A 24,691-nucleotide genomic window follows, 5' to 3' on the forward strand; every position below is an offset into this window, starting at 1 on the left:
CCAGCTCTGTCAGGAGGAATGGTCCAAAATTCACCCAACTTATTGTGGGAAGCTTGTGGAAGGCTACCCAAAACGTTTGACCAAAGTTAAACAATTTAAAGGCAATGCTACCAAATACTAATGTATGTAAACTTCTGACCCACTGGGAATGTGATGAAAGAAATAAAAGCTGACATAAATCCTTCTCTCTACTATTATTCTGACATTTCACATTCTTAAAATAAAGTGGTGATCCTAACTGACCTAAAACAGGGAATGTTTACTAGGATTAAATGTCAGGGATTGTGAAATACTGAATTGAATGGTATTTGGCCAAAGTGCATGTAAACTTCCGATTTCAACTGTATATATATTGGAAAATCTATATTTTTAATTTGTTTATGTGTGTATGTATGTATATAAATATGTATGTGTGTTTATATACACAATACCAGTCAGAAATGTTGACACACCTACTCATTCCAGGTTTTTAATTTTTTTTTACTATATTTTACATTGTAGAATAATAGAGAAGACATCAAAACTATGAAATAACACATATGGAATCATTTCGTAACCAAAAAAGTGTTAAACAAATTACAACATATTTTATATTTGAGATTCTTCAAATAGTCACCCTTTGCCTTGATGACAGCTTTGCACACTCTTGACATTCTCTTCATAAGGCCTTCTTCATGAGGTCGTCACCTGGAATGTATTTCAATTAACAGGTGTGCCTTAAAGGTTAATTTGTGGAATTTCTTTCTTTCTTAATGCGTTGAGCCTATCAGTTGTGTTGTGACAAGGTAGGGGAGTATAAGATAGCCAGCCCTATTTGGTAAAAGACCAAGTCCATATGAGGGAAAGAACAGCTCAAAAAAGCAAAGAGAAACAACAGTCCATCATTACTTTAAGACATGAAGGTCAGTCAATCCGGAAAGTCGCAAAAACCATCAAGGGATATGATGAAACTGGCTCTCATGAGGACCACCACAGGAATGGAAGACCCAGAGTTACCTCTGCTGCAGAGGATAAGTTCATTGGAGTTACCAGCCTCAGACATTGCAGCCCAAATAAATGCTTCACAGAGTTCAAGTAACAGACACATCTCAACATCAACTGTTCAGAGAAGACTATGTGAATCAGGCATTCATGGTCAAATTGCAGCAAAGAAACCACTACTAAAGGACACCAATAAGAATAAGAGACTTGCTTGGGCCAAGAAACGCAAGCAATGGACATTAGACCGGTGGAAATTTGTCCTTTGGTCTGGGGTCCAAATTGGAGATTTTTGGTTCCAACCGCCATGTCTTTGTGAGACGCGGTGTGCGTGAACGGATGATCTCCGCATGTGTATTTCCCACCGTAAAGCATGGAGGAGAAGTTGTTTTGGAGTGGGGGTGCTTTGCTGATGACACTGTCTGTGATATATTTAGAATTCAAGGCACACTTCACCAGCATGGCTACCACAGCATTCTGCAGCGATACGCCATCCCATCTGGTTTGGGCTTAGTGGGACTGTAATTTGTTTTTCAACAGCACAATGACCCAACCCCTGTTTTTGCTTTGTCACTATGGGGTATTGTGTGTAGATTGATGAGGAGAAAAAAACGAATGTAATTAATTTTAGAATAAGGCTGTAACATAACAAAATGTGGAAAAGGTAAAGGGTTTTGAATACTTTCCGAAGGCACTGTATTTACCCAAAAATATATGGGGGATTGGAAATGATGCAGACAATTACATTGATGGAAGCTACAATCTATCTGCAATATAAAAACTGATCTACCCCCAAAAATATATATATATACACTGCTCAAAAAAATAAAGGGAACACTTAAACAACACAATGTAACTCCAAGTCAATCACACTTCTGTGAAATCAAACTGTCCACTTAGGAAGCAACACTGATTGACAATACATTTCACATGCTGTTGTGGAAATGGAATAGACAACAGGTGGAAATTATAGGCAATTAGCAAGACACCCCCAATAAAGGAGTGGTTCTGCAGGTCGTAACCACAGACCACTTCTCAGTTCCTATGCTTCCTGGCTGATGTTTTGGTCACTTTTGAATGCTGGCGGTGCTTTCACTCTAGTGGTAGCATGAGACGGAGTCTACAACCCACACAAGTAGCTCAGGTAGAGCAGCTCATCCAGGATGGCACATCAATGCGAGCTGTGGCAAGAAGGTTTGCTGTGTCTGTCAGCGTAGTGTCCAGAGCATGGAGGCGCTACCAGGAGACAGGCCAGTACATCAGGAGACGTGGAGGAGGCCGTAGGAGGGCAACAACCCAGCAGCAGGACCGCTACCTCCGCCTTTGTGCAAGGAGGAGCAGGAGAAGCACTGCCAGAGCCCTGCAAAATGACCTCCAGCAGGCCACAAATGTGCATGTGTCTGCTCAAACGGTCAAAAACAGACTCCATGAGGGTGGTATGAGGGCCCGACGTCCACAGGTGGGGGTTGTGCTTACAGCCCAACACCGTGCAGGACGTTTGGCATTTGCCAGAGAACACCAAGATTGGCAAATTTACCACTGGCGCCCTGTGCTCTTCACAGATGAAAGCAGGTTCACACTGAGCACGTGACAGACGTGACAGAGTCTGGATACGCCGTGGAGAACGTTCTGCTGCCTGCAACATCCTCCAGCATGACCGGTTTGGCGGTAGGTCAGTCATGGTGTGGGGTGGCATTTCTTTCGGGGGCTGCACAGCCCTCCATGTGCTTGCCAGAGGTAGCCTGACTGCCATTAGGTACCGAGATGAGATCCTCAGACCCCTTGTGAGACCATATGCTGGTGCGGTTGGCCCTGGGTTCCTCCTAATGCAAGACAATGCTAGACCTCATGTGGCTGGAGTGTGTCAGCAGTTCCTGCAAGAGGAAGGCATTGATGCTATGGACTGGCCCGCCCGTTCCCCAGACCTGAATCCAATTGAGCACATCTGGGACATCATGTCTCGCTCCATCCACCAACGCCACGTTGCACCACAGACTGTCCAGGAGTTGGCGGATGGTTTAGTCCAGGTCTGGGAGGAGATCCCTCAGGAGACCATCCGCCACCTCATCAGGAGCATGCCCAGGCGTTGTAGGGAGGTCATACAGGCACGTGGAGGCCACACACACTACTGAGCCTCATTTTGACTTGTTTTAAGGACATTACATCAAAGTTGGATCAGCCTGTAGTGTGGTCCAAATCCAGACCTCCATGGGTTGATAAATTGGATTTCCATTGATTATTTCTGTGTGATTTTGTTGTCAGCACATTCAACTATGTAAAGAAAAAAGTATTTAATTCCTTTATTTCTTTCATTCAGATCTAGGATGTGCAGTATATATACAGCTCTGGAAAATATTAAGAAACCACTGCAAAATGATCAGTTTCTCTGGTTTTACTATTTATAGGTATGTGTTTGGGTAAAATTAACATTTTTGTTTTATTCTATGAACTACTGACAACATTTCTCCCAAATTCCAAATAAAAATATTGTCATTTAGAGCATTTATTTGCAGAAAATGACAACTGGTCAAAATAACAACAAAGACCTTGAATAATGCAAAGAAAATAAGTTCATATTCATTTTTAAACAACACAATACTAATGTTTTAACTTGGGAAGAGTTCAGAAATCAATATTTGGTGGAATAACCCTGATTTTCAATCACAGCTTTCATGTGTTTTGGCATGGCGCTCAGTGGTGAAGCTGAGGCAGGCTGCAATGTATGCAGGAGGACGCAGTGGAGACCGAGAGAGAGGTTAGTACAGTGGTTCCTAAATGTGGGGTCCTCTGAGAAAACTTTATCAAACAAGTTAGGGACTTTAAATACATTACAAAATATATATATACAGCTCCACATGTCCCATCTTCCACATAGGCTTTGGCTACATCAAAATGCAAATAGGCTACAGTTAAAAACAATTAATATGTTTGGTTGTCGCTGATGCTATGTGTCAGTATGAATCATTTCTCATATTTCCCCCCTTTCAGGAGTATGACATTACAATTGTATGCCACTATAGCTAATAGGCTATGTGTTTGCAGATGACTGAGGTGCATGAACCAATAGCAGCCAAGGTGATAATGGCTGGGATAATTTTTCCATAGTGGCTGCTGTTGCTGCTAGCAAGCATGAGGATGAAAATGGCAGTTTATTTAAACTAGCAGTCATTCAATCTTCCCGGTGAAACAGTTGGGATAATGAGCAATTCGGAGTACAACACATTTCTCATCCCCGGATTAAGGTACATTTTATGAGCAATATTTTACACCGTTCCGTGGTCTCTTAATATACACAGGAATGCTGTCCGACCCTATTGGAGCTGTAAAAAAGCTGGTCAGATCTGCTGGCTACCACCTCATCTACACTGACCATGGAGGTAGGCTCCGCCTAATCTGTTACACAAACTGCTGGGTCGTTTTATAATCCACTGCGACAATGTTGCAAACGCTCAAATGATACATTCTCTGATAAATCGCTACAATATTGTAAACAATGTTTATTCTGTCAAAGTCGAGAATGCATGGGCAAGCGTCTCAAACCCCCATCACTCCTCCTTCGATGGTGTCTCCACGGAGTGTGATTGGATTAGAGACGGTTACCCTTTCCCCTCTAACCCGGTGATGTTGGCTGTTTCCTGCTCTCTCTACTCGACTGCCGAAGCTGCACTGAACACAGCTCAGATACCGGACGCTTTAATCAAAGCAAAAGCCTATCAGACAATTATTTCACATTCAAACAGACAGCAATGCGAAGGAAATCGAGGATATTACTATGCTTTGCTGTCCTCTGGGTGCTTGGCATAGCATATTATTTCTATTCAGGAACAACGTTGAGTCGAAAGGTATGTTTCCCCGACTCTTTTCTGAGCATATTGAAAATTCATTAGAGCTCGCTTCCACAATAATTCAGTACATGGAATGGTTTCAAGACAAAAGCGAAGCATGTTGTGTAGATTTTTATCATGGCTATTTTGATAGTCTGCTAATATTATGGAACGCAAATTCCGATTGTATACCGTTAAGAAATCTATTGTTTCCATGATCAACTAGATTATTTTTATTTGCTTAATAGGAATACAGCTATTGCATGCTTTGAACGTTGCTGTCTGGTAGCTAATCGTAGCGTATTCTGATTAATCAGGCTGTAATACACAATTAATTTGTATATACAGCCTGAAACTAATGCCTACAAAATCGTGTAAATGTTCCTTACAAGCAATAATGTTTTATACAATTACATGTTCAACTTAATCCACGGGTTGTCTTTGCGGTTTGTCCTTAAACTGCTCGAAATTTGAGACAAATTGTCCAAAGAAAAGTATAGTTTACCCGACTTTTCAGAGAGCCGGTAGGCTGTATGGTTCGGGAACCGATATAAAATTAGTTTTTAATTAGATATTCGGTTTTCTTTAGCCAATAGGTATTGAACCAAGCATGCCATGAAAATCGTATATTTAAGCAATAACGCATGGGGGGGGGGGGGGGGGGGTGGTATATGGCCAATATACCACGTCTAAGGGCTTTTCTTAGGCAACACTCAACGCAGTGCCTGGTCAGCCCTTAGCCATGGTATATTGGCCATACACTGCAAACCCCTGAGATGCATTATTGCTATTATAGACTGGTTACCAAAGAAGGTAGAGCAGTAAAAATAATACATGTTTTGTTATACCCGCAGTATATGGTCAGATATACCACGGCTGTCAGCCAATCAGCATTCAGTGCTCGAACTGCCCAGTTCATAATCGATTTAAGGGAGAGTGGAGAACAGTCCACACTTTTATTTTAGGGAATAGTGCATTTTTTAAAGGTTAAAATCTGAATAATTATGTACAATTCACACAATTCACACACATCCTCCCCTGATTCAGGATATGCCGTTTTCATTGTCACGGCGTGCTTGGTTAATTTGCTAATGACGAGGGAACCGACTATCCAGTATAAAACTAATTTGACCTTGGAGCCAAACATATAACCTACCTACTGATCTCTAAAAAGTCAGGTAAACAATACTTTCCTGTGGATATTTCGAGCAGCTGAATGACAAACCACACAGACAACAGGTAGAGTAAGTTTAAATGTAATTTAATTCAACATTCTAGCTTGTAAGGAACATTTACTCAAGTTTTTCAGGCATTAGCTTCAGGCTGTATATACCAATTAATCGGACTAATCATAGCCTATCATTTTGATGTGTGATTGAATAACTGGGCCATTGTAACCACTTTATCAAGAGCTGTGTTTAATGCACACACCACTTCCTTAATTCAACTATGACTGCTGCAATAGTGGCAGGAAGTAGGCTATATCGGCTACATTGCAACAAAATATGCCAACCTTTTGTGTTGTTTGCCTTTGTTTAAAACCCCTGCTTATCTATGGTCATATGATTACAAGTGAGGAATAGGCTATTGCCTGTAGTTTATAACCTAAGTACTGTATAGCTCTCTCCCAAGCCTTTCACTCTTTCTCTGTTACCGTTAATTAACATAAATGACGAGGTCAAACATCACTTATTGTTAAGTTGTGCATTCAGCAAATATATTAAAGTGGTTTATCATGTAACCGACCCCTGTGATAACACCTGTCCCTTTTATTGGGCCACTATTTGCTCTCCTCTTGTCAGTGTGTGCTCTGTCATTTGGCACCTTTCATTTGACATTATGCTGATAGGTGGTGCAGCTAGATAAGGGACCTATTGACATTCTGATTTGATTAACAAAGGCCCAGTCTCCACTAAAGGCAGTTATCAGTGAGTAGTTTCCAATTACCCTGGCGAGTGCAAGGCAGAGGGATACCTCAAGGCTAAATCACAAGGAACTGCTCAGGAACGCCACCACTGTGCTAAGCTCCCACGTTGGACTCAAATAGGGGTGATAACAATGCTGCTGGTTTCCTGTCTGTGGGAAGGGGGCATCTGATGTCTGACTTGTTGTGGAGGGAGATGAGCCTGCAACAGAAATAGGGCTGGGAATTGCCAGGGACCGCACGATATTATCACAATATTTAGGTGCCGATATACAATATGTTTTACGATTCTATATGTTTAGCGATTTCGATTCTGTGATTTTATTGTGATTCAATGTTCCCAACATATTGCTCACCATATGTCTGCTGCAGAGAGACTAGAGAGCCATGAGAAAATGAGTTTTGATCAGTCATGGAAAGAAAAATGCCAAACAAATTTGCTCCCGATTTTAAAAAGAAGATGGAGGACAAGCTATGACGGAAAATTACTCGAGTTTTGGTGCAGGTACAGCAAACTAGCACTATTGTCAAAACGGTACAATATATTGTCAAACATAATGTCCCGGTATGTACAGTGCCTTCAGAAAGTAGTTATACCTCTTGACTTATTCCACATGTTGTGCTACAGCCTGAATTCAAAATTGATTAAATGTGTATGTATGTATGTATGTATGTATGTATGTATGTATGTATGTATGTATGTATGTATGTATGTATGTATGTATGTATGTATGCGTATACGTATGTATATGTATGTATGTATGTATGTGTGTGTGTGTATATGTATATGTATGTATGTATGTATGTATGTCTGTATGTATTTATTTATTTATTATCACCTTTATTTAACCAGGTAGGCTAGTTGAGAAGTTCTCATTTTCAACTGTAACCTGGCCAAGATAAAGCAAAGCAGTAGAACACATACAACAATACAGAGTTACACATGGAATAAACAAACATACAGTAGAAAAAGTCTATATACAGTTTGTGCAAATGAGGTAAGATAAGGGAGGTAAGGCAATAAATAGGCCATGGTGGCGTAGTAATTACAATATACCAATTAAACACTGGAGTGATAGATGTGCAGAAGATGAATGTGCAAGTGGAGATACTGGGGTGCAAAGGAGCAAAATAAATAAATACAGTATTTGGATGAGGTAGTTGGATGGGATATTTACAGATGGGCTATGTACAGGTGCAGTGATCTGTGAGCTGCTCTGACAGCTGGTGCTTAAAGCTAGTGAGGGATATATGAGTCTCCAGCTTCAGTGATTTTTGCAGTTTGTTCTAGTCATTGGCAGCAGAGAACTGGAATGAAAGGCAGCCAAAGGAGGAATTGGCTTTGGGGGTGACCAGTGAGATATACCTGCTGGAGCACGTACTACGGGTGGGTGCTGCTATGGTGACCAGTGAGCTGAGATAAGGCAGGGCTTTACCTAGCAAAGACTTGTAGATTACCTGGAGCCAGTGGGTTTGGCGACGAGTATGAAGCAAGGGCCAGCCAACGAGAGCGTACAGGTCGCAGTGGTGGGTAGTATATGGGGCTTTGGTGACAAAACGGATGGCACTGTGATAGACTGCATCCAATTTCTGTTGGAGGCTATTTTGTAGATGACATCGTCGAAGTCGAGGATCGGTAGGATGGTCAGTTTTACGAGGGTATGTTTGGCAGCATGAGTGAAGGATGCTTTGTTACGAAATCGGAAGCCGATTTTAGATTTAATTTTGGATTGGAGATGCTTAATGTGAGTCTGGAAGGAGAGTTTACCATCTAGCCAGACACCTACAGTTGAAGTCGGAAGTTTACATACACCTTAGCCAACTACATTTAACCTCAGTTTTTCATAATTCCTGACATTTAATCCTAGTAAGAATTCCCTGTCTTAAGTCAGTTAGGATCACCACTTTATTTTAAGAATGTGAAATGTCAGAATAATAGTAGAGAGTCTTTTATTTCTTTCATCACATTCCCAGTGGGTCAGAAGTTTACATACACTCAATTAGTTTTTGGTAGCATTGCCTTTAAATTGTTTAACTTTGGTCAAACATTTTGGGTAGCCTTCCACAAGCTTCCTACAATAAGTTGGGTGAATTTTGGCCCATTCCTCCTGACAGAGCTGTTGTAACTGGTTTGTAGGACTCCTCAGGTTTGTAGGACTCCTCACTCGCACACTCTTTTTCAGTTCTTCCCACAAATTTTGTATAGGAAGTGTGAAGTGCACCAGTCCTTCCTGCAGCAAAGCACCCCCACAACATGATGCTGCCACCATCGTGTTTCACGGTTGGGATGGTGTTCTTCGGCTTGCAAGCCTCCTCCTTTTTCCTCCAACCATAACGATGGTCATTATGGCTAAACAGTTCTATTTTTGTTTCATCAGACCAGAGGACATTTCTCCAAAAAGTACGATCTTTGTCCCCATGTGCAGTTGCAAACCGTTGTCTGGCTTTTTTAATGGTGGTTTTGGAGCAGTGGCTTCTTCCTTGCTGAGCGGCCTTTCAGGTTATGTCAATATAGGACTCGTTTTACTGTGGATATAGATACTTTTGTACCTGTTTCTTCCAGCATCTTCACAAGGTCCTTTGCTGATGTTCTGGGATTGATTTGCACTTTTCGCACCAAAATATGTTCATCTCTAGGAGAAAGAATGCGTCTCCTTCCTGAGCGGTATGACGGCTGCGTGGTCCCATGGTGTTTATACTTGCGTACCATTGTTTGTACAGATGAATGTGGTACCTTCAGGCGTTTGGAAATTGCTCCCAAGGATGAACCAGACATGTGGAGGTCTACAATTTTTTTTTATGAGGTCTTGGCTGATTTCTTTAGATTTTCCCATGATGTCAAGCAAAGAGGCACCGAGTTTGACAGTTGGCCTTGAAATACATCCACAGGTACACCTCCAAATGACTCAAATTATGTCAATTTGCCTATCAGAAGCTTCTAAAGCCATGACAACATTTTCTGAAATTTTCCAAGCTGTTCAAAGGCACAGTCAACTTAGTGTATGTTAACTTCTGACCCACTAGAATTGTGATACAGTGAATTATAAGTGAAAAAATCTGTCTGTAAACAATTGACTTGTGTCATACACAAAGTAGATGTCCTAACCGACTTGCCAAAACTATAGTCTGTTAACAAGAAATTTGTGGATTGGTTGAAAAAGGAGTTTTAATGACTCCAACCTAAGTGTATGTACACTTCCGACTTCAACTGTAGGTATTTGTAGTTGTCTACATATTCTAAGTCCGAACCCTCCAGAGTAGTGATGCTGGACAGGCGGGCAGGTGCGGGCAGCGGTCGGTTGAAGAGCATGCATTTAGTTTTACTTGCATTTAAGAGCAGTTGGAGGCCACGGAAGGAGAGTTGTATGGCATTGAAGCTCGTCTGGAGGTTAGTTAACCTCTTACATCTAGACGTTCCGCTAGCGGAACACCTGCTCCAATATCCAATGATAGGCGTGGCGCGAATTACAAATTCCTCAAAAATCCCAAAACTTCAATTTTTCAAACATATGACTATTTTACACCATTTTAAAGACAAGACTCTCCTTTATCTAACCACACTGTCCGATTTTATAAAGGCTTTACAGCGAAAGCAAAACATTAGATTATGTCAGCAGAGTACCCAGCCAGAAATAATCAGACACCCATTTTTCAAGCTAGCATATAATGTCACAAAAAACAAAACCACAGCTAAATGCAGCACTAACCTTTGATGATCTTCATCAGATGACACGCCTAGGACATTATGTTATACAATACATGCATGTTTTGTTCAATCAAGTTCATATTTATATCAAAAAACAGCTTTTTACATTAGCATGTGACGTTCAGAACTAGCATTCCCACCGAACACTTCCGGTGAATTTACTAAATTACTCACGATAAACGTTCACAAAAAACATAACAATTATTAGAAGAATTATAGATACCGAACTCCTTTATGCAATCGAGGTGTCCGGTTTTAAAATAGCTTTTCGGTGAAAGCACATTTTGCAATATTCTGAGTAGATAGCTCGCCATCACAGGCTAGCTATTTTGACACCCACCAAGTTTGACCCTCACCAAACTCCGATTTACTATTAGAAAAGTTTGATTACCTTTGCTGTTCTTCGTCAGAATGCACTCCCAGGACTTCTACTTCAATAACAAATGTTGGTTTGGTTCAAAATAATCCATAGTTATATCTAAATAGCGGCGTTTTGTTCGTGCGTTCAAGACACTATCCAAGGGTGACGAAGGGTTACGCGCCCGACGCGTTTCGTGACAAAAAAATTCAAAATATTCCATTACCGTACTTCGAAGCATGTCAACCGCTGTTTAAAATCAATTTTTATGCTATTTTTCTCGTAAAAAAGCGATAATATTCCGACCGGGAGTCGTTGTTTTCGTTCGAAGACGAAAGAATAAAAACATGGTGTCGCCTCCAGTCTCTGATCGACCACTATCTAAATGCGCTAATGTTTTTCAGCCAGGGCCTGCAAAGACATCATTCTGCTTTTTGCCGCCTTCTGAGAGCCCATGGGAGACGTAGGAAGTGTCACGTTACAGCAGAGATCCCCTGTTTTGGATAGAGATGATCAAGAAGGCCAAGAAATGGTCAGAGAGGGCGCTTCCTGTTTGGAATCTTCTCAGGTTTTGGCCTGCCAAATGAGTTCTGTTATACTCACAGACACCATTCAAACAGTTTTAGAAACTTTGGAGTGTTTTCTATCCAAAGCTAATAATTATATGCATATTCTAGTTTCTGGGCAGGAGTAATAACCAGATTAAATCGGGTACTTTTTTTATCCGGCCGTGAAAATACTGCCCCCTATCCATAACAGGTTAACACAGTGTCAAAAGAAGGGCCAGAAGTATACAGAATGGTGTCGTCTGCGTAGAGGTGGATCAGAGAATCACCAGCAGCAAGAGCAACATCATTGATGCATACAGAGAAAAGAGTCGGCCCGAGAATTGAACCCTGTGGCACCCCCATAGAGACTGCCAGAGGTCCGGACAACAGGCCCTCCGATTTGACCTACTGAACTTTGTCTGAGAAGTCGTTGGTGAACCAGGCGAGGCAGTCATTTGAGAAACCAAGGCTGTTGAGTCTGCCGATAAGAATGTGGTGATTGACAGAGTTGAAAGCCTTGGCCAGGTCGATGAAGACGGCTGCACAGTATTGTTTCTTATCGATGGTGGTTATGATATCGTTTAGGACCTTGAGCGTGGCTGAGGTGCACCCATGACCAGCTCTGAAACCAGATTGCATAGCGGAGAAGGTACGTTGGGATTCGAAATGGTCGGTGATCTGTTTGTTAACTTTGCTTTCAAAGACCTTAGAAAGGCAGGGTAGGATAGATACAGGTCTGTAGCAGTTTGGGTCTAGAGTGTCTCCCCCTTTGAAGAGGGGGGATGATCGCGGCAGCTTTCCAATCTTTGGGAATCTCAGACGGTACGAAAGGGAGATTGAACAGGCTAGTAAAATAGGGGTTGCATCAATTTCGGCAGATAATTTTAGAACGAGAGGATCCAGATTGTCTAGCCCTGCTGATTTGTAGGGGTCCAGATTTTGCAGCTCTTTCAGAACATCAGCTATCTGGATTTGGGTGAAAGAGAAATGGGGGAGGCTTGGGCGATTTGCAGGGCAGTTGACCGGGGTAGGGGTAGCCAGGTGGAAAGCATAGCCAGCCGTAGAAAAATGCTTATTGAAATTCTCAATTATAGTGGATTTATCGGTGGTGACAATGTTTCTTAGCCTCAGGGCAGTGGGCAGCTGGGAGGAGGTGCTCTTATTCTCCATGGACTTTACAGTGTCCCAGAACTTTGGGTTTGTGCTACAGGATGCAAATTTCTGTTAGGAAAGCTAATGCTAGCTTTTTCAAACTGCCTGTGTATATTGGTTCCTAACTTCCCTGAAAAGTTGCATATCACGCGGGCTATTCAATGCTAATGCAGAATGCCACAGGATGTTTTTGTGCTGGTCAAGGGCAGTCAGGTCTGGAGTGAACCAAGGGCTATATCTGTTCCTGGTTCAATTTTTTTGAATGGGACATGTTTATTTAAAATGGTGAGGAAGGCACTTTTAAAGAGTAACCAGGCATCCTCTACTGACGGTATGAGGTCAATATCCTTCCAGGATACCCGGGCCAGGTCGATTAGAAAGGCCTGCTCGCTGAAGTGTTTTAGGGAGCGTTTGACTGTGATGAGGGGTGGTCGTTTGACCGCAGACCCATTACTGATGCAGGCAATGAGGCAGTGATCGCTGAGATGTTGGTTGAAAACAGCGGAGGTGTATTTGGAGGGCATGTTGGCAGGGGCGGAAATCCCGGGGGGGACACGACCCCCCCATCCTGGGAAAAATATGATTTGTCCCCCCCCCAATATATCACTGAAACATAACTATGTAATTTAAATAATATTAATAATACGCAATGAAAGCAATTGTGCTGATTATAGACACTTAATAGCGCGTTTTTAAGTTTCAAAAGATTGCAACCCCCCCCACCCTTTGCCTCACAATGGTTTGATCCACTGCCAGTTCCTTAGCTTGCTACGTAACTGACGTGAGGTTAATCCAGTCAATCGCGCACACACACTAGCTGAATATGCAGAGCTAGCGCGCAAATATTAACTATTAAGCTAGCTAGTACCTATTCCATTTATGTGGCGTCGTCAAAGATGGAATCAGCATGCAGATGATGTAAGTTAGTGCTTCAAAGTCCCTGTGATACAGTTAGCGATAAACTGTAATCCAAACTGAACAGAACTACACTCTCTTCTACCATTGTCTTAAATATATTTAATGGTCTCGTTGCAAAAGCTAAATTGTCGCAAGTGAACTTTTATTTATTTATTTTACCTTTATTTAACCCGGGTAGCAAAGATTATAGCAAACACCACTGAAACTGAATTGATGCGCGCTAGTTTTGCAAATTCAGCTATTGTTGGAAGCCAGCCAATATGAAACAAACTATTAAAATTACAAAAGGTTGCAGCATATGTTGTGTAAATGGGGGACTCATACAGCTGTCAACTCTTGTCATTTTAATCCATTTCACATTTGCTAGCTACCTTTTTAGATCGAAGCCCAAATAGAATGATAAAAGATAAGATGATAGAAGCCCATCTCCTACTGTAAATAACCTACACACTGTGTGTGTGTGTAGCCAGCCAGCCAGCCAGGTAGAAAAATGGCAGAAAAATAAGACGGACATCCGAGTATTTTTCAATACACCAAAACGCATAGTAAGAACCCTAGTAGCCTAATATCTCAAAGACTAGTTGATAAAATGTTCATAAGAAAGAAATGAAATTCTAATGGAAATGTTTCACAATGATTTCATTAGGCAGAGTAGGCAACAGATGGTACACAGACAGCAGAGTTGGGGACAGATATGCAGGGACAGACTGGCAGAGACAGGGAGTCTCAGGTAAGTTTGTTGAGTCTTTGTTTGGCAACATTATGAAAGGTTCTCAATTTTTTTTACTTGTAAAATAGGAACATAATTGGAAAATGCCATGGATACCCCCACTCTCAACTTAAACTGGTGACTGAACTAAGATTTGTTAAAGGCAATGGTATTGCTGTTGTGATTAGTTGTGTAGTTTTGGGTACCGGTAGTTAGGAGTACGGCAAACACCTTATTTCTTTGGTTCCTCAATATACATTTACCATATTACAATCTAGGCTATGTGTTACAGCACTACTTTTGGTGTCCCCCTCAGGAATTGCTCTTGAGAAAATTTCATGTAATTGTCCCCTCCAAAGTTGATATCAGATTTTCGGCAATGCATGTTGGTCAGGATGATATCTATGAGGGTGCCCGTGTTTACGGAGTTGGGGTTGTACCTGGTAGGTTCATTGATCATTTGTGTGAGATTGAGGGCATCAAGCTTAGATTGCAGGATGGCTGGGGTGTTAAGCATGTTCCAGGTTAGGTCACCTAGCAGCACGAGCTCTGAAGATAGATGGGGGGCAATCAATTCACATATGGTGTCCAGGGCACAGCTGGGGGTAGAGGGTGGTCTATAGCAAGCGGCAACGATGAGAGACTTGTTTCTGGAAAGGTGGATTTTTAAAAGTAGAAGCTCGAATTGTATATTTTTTTCTCACCCATCTACACACAATACCCCATAATGACAAAGTGAAAACATGTTTTTAGAGATGTTTGCAAATGTATTGAAATACAATGCAGATATTTCAAATTTACTTAAGTATTCAACCCCCTGAGTCAATACATGTTAGAATCACCTTTGGCAGGGATTACAGCTGTGAGTCTTTCTGGGTAAAAGGTGCTGGATGGTCAATCTGACATCTGTGTTGCTGTGCAGCATTTATGGTGATACAGCCTCTGCAGAAGTTAGGGCATTCATACTTCTTGTGCTTCAAGGAAGTGAGTTTGTGTTTATACAATACCTCTCGCACCCACCTACCTTCAACCAATCATGTCAATGCGGAGCTATACGGTGCCCTCCGCATTGTTACAAAATCTGGGAGGCACATAGTGATGCAGTACGGAGCTCAATTTGGCCTCTGCATGCCTCCGGAGGCTCCGCAATTGCGTCACACCCTCCATACGGAGCCTCCGACCACATGTCGGGATGAAGCATAAATTGGCTTTTAGTCTCTGAGCTTTGCACACCTTGATTGTGCAATATTTGCCCATTATTCTTTTAGAAATTCTACAAGCTTTGTCAAATTGGTTATTGATCATTGCTAGACAACCATTTTCAGTTCTTGCCATAGATTTTAAAGTAGATTTAAGTCAAAACTGTAACTTGGCCACTCAGGAACATTCACTGTCTTCTTGGTAACCAACTAGTAGATTTGGCCTTGTGTTTTAGGTTATTGTCCTGCTGAAAGGTGAATTCATCTCCCAGTGTTTGGTGGAATGCAGACTGAACCAGGTTTTCCTCAAGGATTTTGCCTGTGCTTAGCTCTATTAGTTTCTTTTTTTTTATCGTGATACTCCCCAGTCCTTAATGATTACAAGTATACCCATAACATAATGCAGACACCACTATGCTTGAAAATATGGAGAGGGGTAGTTAGTAATGTGTTGTATTGGATTTGCCCCAAACATAACACAAAAAAATGAATTGCTTTGCCACATTTCTTGCAGTATTACTTCCTTGTTCCAAACAGGATGCATGTTTTGGATATGTTTTATTCTGTACAGGCTTCCTTCTTTTCTCTGTCAATTAGGTTAGTATTGTGGAGTAACTACAATGTTGTTTATCCATCTTTAGGAGAAAACTATCACAGCCATTAAACTCTGACTGTTTTAAGTCACCATTTACTCATGGTAAAATCCCTAAGCAGTTTCCTTCCTCTCCAGCAACTGCGTTAGGAAGGACGCCTATATCTTTGTAGTGACTGGGTGTATTGATACACCATCCAAAGTGTAATAATGACTTCACAATGCTCAAAGGGATATTCATTGTCTGCTATTTTTATTTTTTACCTATCTACCAATAAGTGCCGTTCTTTGCGAGGCATTGGAAAACCTTCCTGGTCTTTGTGGTTGAATCGGTGTTTGTAATTCACTGTTTGACTGAGGGACCTTACAGAAAATTGTATGCGTGGGGTACAGAGATGAGGTAGTCATTCAAAAATCATGTTAAACACTATTATTGCACAAAGAGTAAGTCCATGCAACTTATTATGCGACTTGTTTAGCAAATATTTACTCCTAAACTTATTTAGGCTTGCCATAACAAAGGAGTTGAATACGTATTGACTCAAGACATTTCAGCTTTTCAATTGTAATTTCATTAAAAAAAAATTGGAAAAACATTATTCCACATTGTTGTTATGGGGTTTTGTGTCTAGGACAGTGACAATATTTTTTTAAATATATATATATATATATATATATTATAGAATCAATTTGAAATTTGGGCTTTAACACAAATGTATAAAAAGTCAACGGGTGTGAATACTTTCTGAAGGCACTGTAACTATCAGTTTTTTCCCTCATCACTAAACAGAATGCACTTTCATTGTAGTTCTATCCATATGTTAGACAGGCTATTGCTATCTCTACAATTAGTCCATTAGCTGTAGGTCTATCTGAGGTGTCTGTCTGTGATTTCACCTTCCCAAGATTTTGCTTTGCAGGAGAGCAGCAGTAAAATGTGCCCACAGTAGCAGAGAGCCAAACACCATTATGCTCCCTCTTGTCCTGTGACTCCTGCTACTGCAGACTGGATCCCTCTGCTGTTTCGGGCTGTCGACAGGCTCCTGCAGACTGGATCCCTCTGCTGTTTTGGGCTATTGAAAGTTCCCTTTACTGCTGCTCCTGTAGTACTCCAATTTTATCTAGAATGTATTTATATCCTTATGGCACTTAAACATGTTTTCAATTGAATGAATCACATTAAGTATGCTTTTTTTCTGAGAAAGTCTGCATCTTAGTTTGAATCGTGTGATATGGAATATACAGAAGATGTTTAGGCTTCTATCTGTATGACAGCTCAAGAGGCCTCTAACCATTGAAATTGAATTTAATTTATTGCTCTCCACCAAGGAAATAGTTTACAGACCTACATTTTACGCAAACCAACAAACGTCACCCAGACATTTACAGTTCCAGACCAACAGTTTCACTGTGAAGACGCCAGAGAGTGGCTGCCTTGAACTGAGGAAACTATACACTGAGAGGCCTAAAATTAGGCGTATGTAGTCATGGCAGGTTTGAGATCCTCAATGTAAGCAGCCAGGTCAGATGATTGGTGCTTTCCCCAACCTCCCACTTGATTGTATTGGGAGCTGCTGCGGCTTGGTGAGAATGCACTCACTGGATGTGTATGGTAACCAGATTGTCAGCTTTTATCTCTTGCTTCAAAGGGTTTGATCTGATTTCCACTCTGCAACACAATTATTGACAAACTGAGTGTTCTGCTTCTGCGCAGCGGCCAACAGTGTAGTTGTGCCCACTAGTGTAAAGAAGGGCCATGCTGTGCTTCCTCAGCTTTAAGTCAAAGGTCTTTTTGGAATTGATTCATTTGAAAGTATTAAGAAAGGTAAATGAAAAAGTGTGTTTGAAGAAAAGGTTGAGAATTTTTCAATGTGTACGCGTACGCACAGCAGCATTCTAGAATATTGGACCGTTGGCTTTCATACTTTTCTCAGCGCAGCTCATGCAATTTCTCCATCTGTCAATACATTGAAATGAAAAGACGACTCATACCGGAGTCACGTTGGTTTGGTATGGTGGGGAGTTATGCACCCTGTCCCCTGCGGACAGTGACGCCGGACTATCACATCTCAGGACTATGATTTACGCTTGACAGAGAGTATCATAACTGATCATCTTCAGGTTACATTTTTGAACAGGTTACTAGATGTTTGATTTGCTAGAGTAATTGTTGTGATGATAATAATGATTTTCACAAATTTGATTCTAATATTTCAGTGTTCCTTGTCACTTTGGCATTGAATAAAGTGCATTTCGGACAGTATTCAGACCCCTTGATTTTTTTCCCCTACGTTTTGTTACATTATAACCTTATTCTAAAATGGATTAAATTGTTTTTTTCCTTCATCAATCTACACACAATACCCCATAATGCCAAAAGAAAAAACTGTTTTTCAGATTTCTTTTGCAAAAAAATACAAAATAAAATGTGAAATATCATATTTGCATAAGTTTTCAGACGCTTTACTCAGAACTATGTTGAAGCACCTTTGGCATCAAATACAGCTTCAAGTCTTCTTGGGGATGACGCTACGAGCTTGGCACACGTGTATTTGGGGAGGGTCTCCCATTCTTCTCTGCAGACCCTCTCAAGCTCTGTCAGGTTGGATGGGGAGCGTCGCTGCACAGCTATTTTCAGGTCTCTCCAGAGGTGTTAGATCGGGTTAAAGCACGGGCTCTGGCTGGGACACTCAAGAACTTTGAGACTTGTCCCGCAGCCACTCCTGCGTTGTCTTGGCTGTATGTTTAGGGCCGTTGGTCTGTTGGAAGGTGAACCTTCACCCCCCCCCCCCAGTCTGAGGCTCTGGAGCAGGTTTTCACCAAGGATCTCTCTGTACTTTGCTCCATTCATCTTTCCCTCGATCCTGACTAGTCTCCCAGTCCCTGCCGCTGAAAAACATCCCCACAGCATGATGCTGCCACCATGCTTCACTGTAGGGATGGTGTCATAGTTTTTCCAGATGTGACATTTCGCATTCAGGCCCAAGGAGTTCAATGTTGGTTTCATCAAACCAGAGAATCTTGTTTCTCATGATCTGGGAAGTGCCTTTTGGCAAACTCCAAGTGGGCTGTCGTGCCTTATTTTTTTATATATATAAATAAATAAATAAAAAGGCCTGATTTGGTGGAGTGTTGCAGAGATGATTGGGATTCTGGAAGGTTCTCCCATCTCCACAGAGGAACTCTGGAGCTCCTTCAGAGTGACCATCGGATTCTTGGTCACCTCCCTGACCAAGGCCGTTCTCACACCCAATTGCTCAGTTTGGCCAGGCGGACAGCTCTAGGAAGAGTCTTAGTGGTTCCAAACTTCTTCCATTTAAGAATGATGGATGCCACAGACTTCTTGGGGACCTTCAATGCTGCAGAAATGTTTTGGTACCGTTCCCCAGATCTGTGCATCAACACAATGCTGTCTCGGAGCTCTACGGCCAATTCCTTTTGATTTATAAGGGAAACCAGTTATTTAATCAGTTTAAGAATAAGGCTGTAACCTAACCAAATGTGGAAAAAGTCAAATGCAATATGACGTCCATCTAACCTGGAGGAGGAAATGATTTTTCAAAAACAAACAAAAGTGGCACTGATCCAATGATAAAGACAGTGAATATGCTCACTTACTGGGGATTTGGCTCATGTTCTCTGCTGGTGCCAATGTGCTACTTTTTGCTCAATTAAGTTGAGAATTTTGATAACTAAAAGACTGATTGGAGTCTTCTTATTGTCTTCTCTTTACAGCAATAGTCATTTGTTTTCCCAACAGTTTTTCAGCGATTGCATTTTTAAATATTGCGATATGCCTTGCTGGGTCGTTTTTGTTGAGTTGCGACTCAGTGATTTACAATCATCGATTTGGTATTTGCGTTGGGCTCTGCGCAAATTGTGGGCCCTTCTGACTGTAGGCTATGCGATTTAAAACAATCTAGTTTATTTTGTATTTTTTTGAACTAATGATCCTCTGTGGCCAAATCATGCTTTCTGGTGTAGTAGCCTATTTTGAATGATTTTATTTATTTCTGTATAGACAGGAGTAAGCTAATTAGGCTATATCATTTTGGCAATTTAATTCAATTCACTTTAGGGAAAGCCTTGCTTCCCCGAGCCTTATGGATGCGCCGCCTATCTATTCTAACATCTTCAAATGGCTCATCGGAGTTCGGTAAGGCATGCGGTTGCATCAGAGTTGCTTGTTTAAAATAAATCACATTTAGTTTATGGTAATTCATGTCTTTCTGAGATCTGTGGGTGGATGCCCTACTCAGGTTATGCAAACAATGCATATGGGTCCAGTAAATTAAAATACTGCCGGTCAAGTGTCTTACGCCACATTTTCCTAACGGAAACCCTGGGCGGGATATACACGGCGATAGTCCCTAAGAACTCCCTCTGAAGGTAAAAAGGGCAACATTTGATGACCAAGTATTCCAACTCAGGAGAGCAGAAGCTCACAAGTTCCTGTACGTTGCCCCCATTGCACCGCTTAGCCTGCTTCCTATCCAGTTGATGAACTGTAAAACCTGCTGGTTTTATATAATCCATTTGGATGTTGGAGGAAAGCAAACTCTCAGAAAAACTGCTAACTATACTTTGTTGCAGTATGAGAATGATGCGTAATCTGATGTCCCTCTGGAAGGAGATCCTCGCGCTGAGTTTATTCACTAATGATTGAACATTGGCGAGGTAGTGCGCTGTAATGGAGGATGGGTCATCCGGCTTCTCAATCTCACAAAGACCCCTACACGTCTGCCTCTTCGTCGGCATCTTCGTTTCCTTCTCTCCGGTAGGACTCCCATGCTTCCCGGCGCCATTGTTCTGCCATCTCCGGGAATTCAGGAAGGTTGGGTGGATTTGAAGTAACCAGTGATTCATTTTCCAATAGTTCTACCCGGGTCTAAGAAAATTTGAGTAAAACACAAGAAAAAGTAGAAACCTGCAAATTTTGTAGGAGCTTGAGGCGAGGCTACCGTGTTCGTCGGCGCCATCTTGCCAGAAGATGATCTAGCCAGCCGAACCACTGCCTGTTCTCACCCTTCCATCATTCAGAAGCGGGCCGTATAGGAGCATCATGGCAATAACCTTGTCTTCACCCTCCAATAGACATTTACGGTGTCATTGTTACAGTTGTAAATACATGTACATTGTTTCATTCACTTTTCTTTTTGACTGTTGGAGCTTAAGAATTTCACTGTACCCTGCAATTACATGTGCATGTGACTAATAAACACTTCTAATCAGCAAGGGCACCCTGGACCATTTATTTTTTGTAGGTTGTTTGTGTACCTTTATTTATCTGATGTGTGTTGCTCTTATCTGCTGCCAGGCTAAGCCATACAAATGGACCTGGTTTGGAGCACTAACTCTCTGCTCTTCAGAGAGCTCATCTGTCCTGATCTGCCATGCTCGAGGAGCTCCACTGATGAACAAAACTGCTAGTGTTCTTCCATGAGCTGGTCATTCACCTCCAGCAGTGCTGCCACTCAGTGCCATGATGAGGAAAAGTAGCTGACACAGAAATCATTCGTTTTTTGATATCCCATTGTGAGGTTTGAAATGAAAAATGTTGTATACTGCTTTAATTTTGCTGACTAATTTCCTGTCCCGAGAAATATACAACTTCGGAGAGATATATAACTGACCTTTTTCTGTGACGTCCATGAATGACAAATTACGCATGTTTTTTATGATCATAGGTATTGGGGACAGATGATTAGGCATAGTATTTTGACAAGTATCACTACGTCTTAATGGCAGTGGTGTAAAGTACTTTAGTAAAAATACTTGAAGGTACTACTTAACTAGTTTTTGGGGAAGACTGTACTTTACAATTTTATATTTTTTGCAACTTTTACTTCACTATATTCCTAAAGATTTTTTTCCCCCCCCTGAGACCCAAAAGTACATTTTGAATGCTTAGCAGGACAGGAAAAGGGTCCAATTCACGCACTTATCAAGAGAATATCCCTTCTGCTTCTGATCTGGCGGACTCACTAAACACACATTTGTAAATTATGTCTGAGTGTTGGTGTGTGCCCCTGGATTTCCTAAAATAAAATGGTGCCATCTGGTTTGCTTCATGGAAATTATTTTGACTTTAACTTTGGATACATAAGTATATTTTAGCAATTACATTTACTTTTGATACTTAAGTATATTTAAAACCAAATACTTTTAGACTTTTACTCAAGTACTATTTTACTGGGTGACTTTTACTTGATTCATTTTATATTAAGGTATCTTTACTTTTACTCAAGTATGGCAATTGGGTACCTTTTCCACCAATGCTCAATGGAGATATTTGACAAAGACAAAAGCGAGGGAGGAATGCTGCTTTGAGTGGAGAAATGATTTTGGAGCTCATAGCCGTATTCATTCGATTCATCATCACAAATGCTTCACCACCGCACGTTTCTGTCAAGTGAGCCAGAGGCTCTTTTGGGTATAACCCCACTCGTCTGCGCTGCCCCTATACACAATGGCTCTATTTTCCATAGGGCCTGTCGATATAAAGATGTACCACGACCATGAGAAGGATTGCATTGACTCTCATAATAAAGCATTCATAGAACATATTCATCACTGCTGATTTACATAACAGGTAATATTATAATAAGAACAATACATGCCATTTAGCAGGCATTTTTATCCAAAGCGACTTCGCGTGCATACATTTTATGTGTGGGTGGTCCCGGGAGTCAAACCCACTACTCTGGCGTTGCAAGTGCTGGTTGACTTGTATTTGATTTATATTTTTTGTGTATATCATGTGAGTGTAAAGCAAGGCCAGTGTATTATGACTGTAAAGATTAGGCATGCAAGTTTAAAATATGTTCATAGTAATTTGTAAGAAATAAATATCCTCAGTGCTTACTATGAGGTATTAACAAAGTATTGCAATGTTCAGTCTCTGTATAATAGAGGGCAGTAAAACATCTTGACTTAGACTCTGGTGACCCACACATGGTTGTGATACTTGGATAAATGAGGAGATTGTCTCCCTGACAGTATTACATCTAACACGGGGCTCAAGCCACTATAAGACAGTAATAGGACTCTGAAGGGACTGGCCAGGGATGGCACCAGCAGGAATGTGTACTTTGACATGAGGATTTAACACACAGGCCACCCTCACTACTCTGCTGATAAAACAGGTTTTTCCTCCTGGGCTTTCACTGCTTGTGTAGAGAGAGAGCGAGAGAGAGAGCCACAGCCCTAAAAAATGTCTCACTTTTTGTTTGTTCACACTTGACAGTGTGTAAAATACATTGTGAACAGTGTGTATTTTTGTTTTGTCGTAGCTGAGAATGAGTTTGTTACAATCTCATGTGTTTGAGAGATTGCACTTCACAGTAGAGTTTGGGATTGTGTGAAGGCCACAGGCCAGTAGTGATGAGCGGAGGACTAGCAGCTTTAACTGTAAGAGCCTCTTTGTGCTTTTAATGACAGTGCTGCTGCCTCAGATTTGCCCTAAGACCGTGTTGCAATGTATTTGCCTTAGGCTAATCATGCATGTTGAAGTTTTATAGAACATGGAAAAGGTTTGATCCTATTCCTAGCCTTCTTCAACAATGACGTGCTTTGTTTTAGTGGAAGGATGAACAATGCACTTGCCAGCCAAATTTCAGCGTTAGAGTTTAAAAATACACCCTTGCCCTAGTGCTGTCGCATACTTGATATTCAGATTTAAATGTTGTCGTGTGTGGATGTTTCCCCTCACTGTGAATTGAAAAGAATGCACCCGTTACATTCTAGCACTCGTGGGTTGCTGTCCTTTCCCCTGGCCATATACGCTTCTTACATTTGACATTGACATTCTAGTCATTTAGCAGACTCTCTTATCCAGAGCGACTTACATTAGTACATTCATCTTAAGATAACTAGGTGAGACAACAACATATTACAATCGGAGCAAGTACATTTTCACTCAACAAAGTAGTTATCAGCAATGTCGCTGCTTGTAGAGGTTTGTGGGGGTGGTGGTGTGTATCTCACTGGTCATCCCCAAAGCCAACACCTCCTTTGGCCGCCTTTCCTTACAGTTCTCTGCTGCCAGTGACTGGAACGAATTGCAAAAATCGCTGAAGCTAGAGACTTACATTTCCCTCACTAACTTTAAACATCAGCTATCTGAGCAGCTAACCGATCGCTGCAGCTGTACATAGTCTATCTGTAAATAGCCCACCCAATCTACCTACCTCATCCCCATATTGTTTTTATTTACTTTGCTGCTCTTTTGCACACCAGTATCACTACTTGCACACCATCTGCTCATCATCATCTGCTCATCTATCACTCCAGTGTTAATCTGCTAAATTGTAATTACTTTGCTACTATGGCCTATTTATTGCCATACATCCTCATGCCATTTGCACACACTGTATATATACTCTTTTTTTTCTATTGTGTTATTGACTGTACTCTTGTTTATTCCATGTGTAACACTGTGGTTGTTTCTGTCGCACTGCTTTGCTTTATCTTGGCCAGGTCGCAGTTGTAAATGAGAACTTGTTCTCAACTAGCTTACCTGGTTAAATAAAGATAAAATAAAATCTCTGGCTCTACAGTACGTAGCTTACCAGATGCTGAAGATCTGAGGACAAAAAAAGTATATTTTTATATAGCTTGAATTACTTATTACTGTCAATCTTTACGGTATCTAAGATTTTTGTTATGTATTCAGTTATTGTATGGATGGGGTTTAGAGACAATGTTGGATTTTCTTTCTTTCCTTTAGGCTTCAGGATCTCATCACGGTATTTCAATGCATTCAAATTGCCATCGATTTAAAT

The 24,691-nt window shown here is 41.2% G+C and overlaps 1 protein-coding gene across 2 annotated transcripts in view; it reads left to right on the forward strand.

Annotated features, from left to right (window-relative positions):
* Positions 1-4,547: 4,547 nt before the first annotated feature.
* Positions 4,548-24,691, forward strand: part of galnt2 (UDP-N-acetyl-alpha-D-galactosamine:polypeptide N-acetylgalactosaminyltransferase 2) — a 94,233-nt gene continuing 74,089 nt past the window's right edge. Inside the window, exon 1 of one of the 2 annotated variants that reach the window (XM_014179903.2) lies at positions 4,548-4,820. In XM_014179903.2, the coding sequence (XP_014035378.1) occupies positions 4,725-4,820 (96 nt within the window). In that variant the 5' untranslated portion in view covers positions 4,548-4,724. The remainder of the gene's footprint in view (positions 4,821-24,691) is intronic. The other variant, XM_014179904.2, reaches the window with a different exon arrangement.

The sequence above is a fragment of the Salmo salar genome, chromosome ssa28 (genome assembly GCF_905237065.1).
Source record: "Salmo salar chromosome ssa28, Ssal_v3.1, whole genome shotgun sequence".
Lineage (NCBI taxonomy): Eukaryota > Metazoa > Chordata > Actinopteri > Salmoniformes > Salmonidae > Salmo > Salmo salar.